The sequence below is a fragment of the Monoraphidium neglectum genome (assembly GCF_000611645.1).
Source record: "Monoraphidium neglectum strain SAG 48.87 unplaced genomic scaffold scaffold03771, whole genome shotgun sequence".
Taxonomy (NCBI): domain Eukaryota; kingdom Viridiplantae; phylum Chlorophyta; class Chlorophyceae; order Sphaeropleales; family Selenastraceae; genus Monoraphidium; species Monoraphidium neglectum.
The window spans coordinates 1-5,669 of NW_014009858.1; the positions used below are offsets into that span (position 1 = coordinate 1).

The following is a 5,669-nucleotide window of genomic DNA, read 5'->3' on the forward strand; positions in this document are numbered from 1 at the left end:
CCCCATCTTCCAGGGGCGCGCGCTACCTGATGTCCTCCCAGCTGCCCAGTGGCGACTGGCCCCAGCAGACCATCAGCGGCGTGTTCAACCGCAACTGCATGATCACCTACGCCAACTACAGGTGCGGGGGAGGGGGGAGCGTGCGGCCCCGTAATTTGTATGCGATGGAGCTTGGAGGGGCGCTTTGGGGCCTGGCAGGGTCGCTAGGGGCGAGGGTGGGTAGAGCGCGGCGAGCTCACTTGAAGAGGCGCGCAACCGACGCGTGCAACAGGGTTTATCTGTAGCTTGTTGCTCTGGTTGGATGCGTATGTGCATGCGTGTGTGTGTGTGTGTGTGTGTGTGTGTGCGTGTGTGTGTGTGTGTGTTTGTGTGTGTGTCGCGCGCGTGTGTGTGGATGGGGGGATGCAGGCTGTGGGAGGGGAGCGCCAAGCCGTTTGCAGGCAGGCAGGTGAGTTCTTGGCCAGGCCGGACGCCGGCGAAAGCGCCCTTGGTCGGGGCGACGCTCCGACAGACTGTCCCCGTGCGCCCAGCCTCCTGCCTTCCTTGTTGCTCTCCTTGCCCCCCCAGGAACATCTTCCCCATCTGGGCGCTGGGCCTGTACCGCCGCCTCGTACTGGGAGGGGCCAAGAGGCTGCCCCCGGGCGCGCGCCCCCCGCCCGGCGCCGCGGCGGGCTGGGTCTGCGCGGTCAGCGACTACTACACCGCTTGACGCGACGCCGAGTGTGACATCATCGGGAACGGCTTCACCAAACGTGACGCTCCCTGCACGTGACGTCCCGTTCTTGAGGCGTCAGCACGCATTCTGCGTCCCCGCACGTGGCACGGGCGCGTTGCTGGGGCGACGCGCCACCAGCACCGACGGCAGCGCTTCGCTGGACCCACGCCACACGGGATGGAAGCTGACGGCAGATGGCGGCGGAGCGGCCGGGGCACCCTCGCACACGGCACCCTTGCAAGTAGAGCTGCTGCGGCAGCTTTGATGCTGCCTGCGGGGCGCCGCTAGCTCCTCCAAGTCAAAACTCGCAGACATTCTTTAGCCCACAAGCCGCTCATCCGGCCCTGCGCCTGCTGCGGTCTCGAGCGCGCGACGCCGTGCCGTGGCGCTTGTGGGGACCCCCAGCTGGCTGCTGCCTGTGTAGCTCCGCAGCAAGAGCATCGATGCCGCAGCGGGTCCCAGTCTAGGCCCCTAGCTTGACTTCTTGCAGCGCAAAGAGCAAATTCGAAGGGCGCTGTGTTGCTCACAAGTTTCTAGCCCGCGCGGTGCAAACGCCATGGCGGGCCGTGTGCGGCTTTCTGCACCTGTTGAGTGCTGCATACGGACGGGTGCGCTTTTTTTTCAGGTGGGCGCCGCCTCAGCTTGGCACGCTGCGATTGATACAGCATAGGACTGGCCGGTCTGCATGTGATGGCTGTGCAATGCAATACACTCAAAACATATTGGTAGGAATGACAAGGGGTAAAACGCAGCACTGTGTAGAGAAGACCCATGGCCTGCGAGTGCGAGGCCACGCGAAACCAATTGTGGACACGAGGCTCTGCAAAGGCAAGGCCATGGGGATGCGGTGCTGCGCCGGCTGCACGGCCAGCAAGCAGGGCGGGCGACGCGGCCAGCAGGCCGGGCGACGTGGCCTGGACGTGGCTGACAGAGGATGCATGTGTCGTGTTGAGCGCGGTGCGGCACTCAACCACATGGGCACGCACTGCCGGCAATTGCGCTCCACCCACTCTCGCTGCTCGCTGTGCGCGTGCTGTTTACCAAGCTGGGGTGGCAGTGACGCGGGCACTGTTTTGAAAAGCGTAACTGATGCGCAACACATGATGCTGTCGCTCGCTGCATGACCTCATGCTGGTGCGACGGCCGCCTGTTTCTCGTCACGAGAAATGATATCAACGGTTGATATCAGCACGTCGCATCAGCCAGCCGGTCGCTGATCTGGCGCCCTGCGTGCTGCACCGGCAGAACCCCAACATCCTTTGCAGCGACGCACAGGCCGCCCACTTACAAGCAGGGCGGTGTCGTCGAATGCCACGCTGGATTGCTATGGTAGAAAATCCGTTGTTGAGGTGCCATGGATTCACGATCCCTCGTATAGGGCCACCTTGTCTTCGTTGATTGTGAGCTGGAAGCTGCACGTGAATGGCGTACACACCCACCTGTTTCATTCAGAGCGTTGAAGTGTTGCTGCGGAACACAGTCATTGGGGCCTCACTCATGTGGCCGGTTCAGCTGTTCTGGCACGGCCAGCAGTACAGCAGAGGGCCTCAGGGCACAGGCCCGCTCATCAACAGGACGCCCTGGCAAGTTGCAACATCGCACATGACCACAACGGTGTTTCACGAGGAGTGCAGTACACACACAGGTTCGCTCCAGATGTTGCCACGCAAAGTGATAATGCAGCCACACATTGGCCTGGACCCTGACTGCACATCACTCCCGGTGAGCAGCCAGTGCTGGTGCGGGTCAATGCCACATGGCCGTGGTCAACCCTCCTAATGGTGCCAAGTTGGCTGCCAGAGGGTTGCCAGCCGGGTGAAAGCAGTTGTTTATACAGCTGCCAGTGGCACTGGCAGGTCTGTCTGTCTGTGTCTCCTTTTATCCTTGTCGTACTTGGTGGACTCCTTCTCTATCTTGACGTCCCTTTACCGGTACAGTAGTCTGACTTAAGAAACTTCTTCTGCGTTCAAACAAGTTGTTTGCCACACACACAGTATCCAAAGAGGCTCCTCCAAGGTTTGGGCGTTGCCGCCACAAGTTTCGGTCAGCTTGCTTCCGCAATTTGCTTAACAAATTTTGTTCTCCCCCACTACAAGATGGCAGCCGCAGCGAACCTGGCCAACATGATCGCCGATGCCTCCGTCGAGAAGTTCAAGGAGGAGTGCGACAAGAACGTGTGCACCGTCAGCATCAACCTCCACAACAGACACGAGTACGACATAACCGTCATGCCCATGGCCATCCACGTCGTGCTGAGCTACAAGACGCTCCAGTACAAGGTCCCGCGCGCCGACAAGGAGACCTACACGGACACGATCGACTTCCTCGCAGAGGCGATAGACAATGCGTGCCGCGGCAATCTACACGCGGATGTCGAGTTTGACCGGTACCGGCCCGACAGCGAGGAGTCGCACTACTACTGCTGCCTGAGGGTGCACCGCCACGGGGCGCAGGTGTTCTACCGCGAGTTTGAGCGAGACGACATGCAGAGGGAGCTGAAGCGCTACATGCGCACGCTGCGCCTGCTCAACTGAATGAAAGCAGGGGATCCCGGACCCTTCTCGGCCTCTCCGGAGACTGTACGATGCGAACGAGCCTACAAGAGCCGGAGCTTGCAAGACTGCCAGGGTTGGCCGGCCGCTCTTGGGTGCGTGCGTCACCTGTTGACCTTTGCGGCAGCCATTGCGAGATTGCCTGGTGTGTGTTTTCAGCGGGATCGTCGCTTGTTGAGAAGGGAGAGCTGCATCAACACCTCGTGGCACTCTGTGAGGAGGAGTAGAACCAATGGCTCCACCATATGGTGCTGCTTCTGCTTTGCAACTGCATCCACCTGCCCGCCTGTCACAGCAGCCATCTGCTCAATAATCAGACCCTGCGTATGCGTGTGAGCTTCTTGTTGCCGCAGCCTGGCGACTAGTAATTGTCTGATGGAGTAGAGAACGACTTGACGGTCTGTTTGTACAGCAACGCAATGCTCAGGAAAAACCTGATGTAGTCCGGGATGTCAAGGGCTGAAATCACAGCCGGCATGGCAGGCGAGCACAAGCGGTTCGGGGGCGAGTCCAGGGGAAAGCGGTGCAGCGCCGGCTGCACGGCCAGCAAGCAGGGTGGACAACACAACGACGCGTCTACCGGCGGATGCAAGCAATAAGCCCAGCAGGGCATGGGAGCAAGCGCCTTTGATGGCTTTTTTGTGTGAGCAGAGCCGGGGTGAACGCACTCGAAGCAGATGGGGCAAGGGCAGGGGTGTGACAGTCAACAGCTGTAGGGGTCCTCCCCCCTCCTACCCTGCACGCACCCTCAATCGAGCGCAATTCTGCAGGGTTATCAATGCCTGGGAACTGGGCGGATCCTCATCTGGCTCACTTGTTTGGGCGTTGTCGTAGCCTGCATGGCAAACAGCCTGCCTGCCTCGTGGGGTAACAGTTGGGCTTGCCATCCGATTTTCTTAAAGGGGAAGAGGACGCCGTCACCTTGCAAACTATCTTGTATCAAGTGGATGAGCACCCCAGCAGCCGTATCACCTACAGGCATCCATAGGCAGCTGTGCATGAGTGCACACACCTGTGGTGTGTCAAAGCGCATGTTTGACCAAGTACGGTGTCATCACTTACTGTGACATCGGTGACAGACGCCTGTTGGGATGAATGTTGCGCGTCAACTATGCTTCTTTTGTGGGCGCAGATCGCCACCCGGCTTCGCCAGAACAACGCGTGCATCAGCGACAGGTGTGAATGACTGCAGCAGGTGAGCAGTGCTCCAAGCTGCGTACACACTCTGAGCCACCGCGCTCTATGCATGATGCGTATCTGAATGCGTTACATCTGCCATTGTCGCTTCTCAGACCCACGCTGGGGCGCGCGCAGCAAAGGCACTTGACAGATCGTTTCCGTACTGTGGACGTAAAAGCGCCCATTGGCATCATAATAACTAAACTGATATCAACGCCAACCAGCCATGCATCAGTCGCTGCTGTCAGGAGGGCGCTCTGGCGTCCGGCACCACACCGCACCACGGCCGAACAAGGTGGGCGTCAAGGCCTCGACTCCGGAACAATACTGTATGTTGAGCATGGCATCGCGTATATATCTGCTTGATTGCTACCGCGCCAATGTGCGCTGATATCGCCCTGCACGTGCTGCGTCGGCGCGCAGGCGGCCGCCGCTCCATGTGCCGCCGCGCGGTGCCGCGCCCCGCGCCGCGCCACCGTGGTCGTGGCGGCGGCAAAGCACGAGTACCAGGTGCGCCACATGTACACCAGCGTCCCGCGCAGCTCGACGTCGACGCGGTTGCAAAACGACCACCTTGCTATCTCAGCGCCCCCACATGCCCGTGCCAAAATGCGGCCCCAACAACACCAGCCAGCAGCAGGATCCCCCCCTCCTCCCCTTGCGCCGCCCGCCCCCGTGCGCCGCGGCCCGCACAGCACCGCCCAGCAGTGCAGTGCGCTTTGCAGGAGGCGCCGTCTGCCTCTCACCGACTGATGCGCGCACGCCAACCCGCACGCCACGCCCTGCTGACAGCATCCTGAATATTTTCAATAAGACACCGCATGCCCACGCCCCCTGGCGCCGCCCCCAGGTGGTGAAGGAGGAGCGCAGTGACGGCAGCGTGAAGCTCACGGTGACGGTCCCCGGCGGCCTGGTGCAGAAGAGGTTCACAGAGATCGTCGACATCATGCGGCGGTGGGCGCCCCCGCGGCTGGGAGGGGGGCCTGGATCGGGCCCTTGTGGCAGGGCAAGGACGCGCGGCCGCGGCGGCGGGGTCGGGCTTGGGGCGGGCTCAAGTGTCAGGGCAGCCGGGAGTGGCAGCAGGCCGGCCGCAGCACGAGCAAGGGGGGTGACGGGCGCCGATTTTGCTGCGAAGGACGAGAGCCGTGGCGGCGCGGCGGTCTGCACCCGCGCCTTTGTTGAGCCGACGCCCGCATCACTCGGCGCATCCCCCCCCCTGACAC

At 61.5% G+C, this 5,669-nt stretch overlaps 2 protein-coding genes across 2 annotated transcripts; both read left to right on the forward strand.

Moving 5' to 3' along the window:
* Positions 1-29: 29 nt before the first annotated feature.
* On the forward strand, positions 30-709 carry MNEG_13354 (lanosterol synthase (2,3-oxidosqualene-lanosterol cyclase); the record flags this gene model as incomplete). Its single annotated transcript, XM_014038173.1, has 2 exons — positions 30-121; positions 568-709. The coding sequence occupies 2 exons, from the start codon at positions 30-32 to the stop codon at positions 707-709; spliced, it is 234 nt and encodes a 77-aa protein (XP_013893627.1).
* Positions 710-2,811: 2,102 nt separating this feature from the next.
* On the forward strand, positions 2,812-3,249 carry MNEG_13355 (hypothetical protein; the record flags this gene model as incomplete). Its single annotated transcript, XM_014038174.1, has 1 exon — positions 2,812-3,249. The coding sequence occupies one exon, from the start codon at positions 2,812-2,814 to the stop codon at positions 3,247-3,249; it is 438 nt and encodes a 145-aa protein (XP_013893628.1).
* Between the last annotated feature and the right edge of the window lie 2,420 nt (positions 3,250-5,669).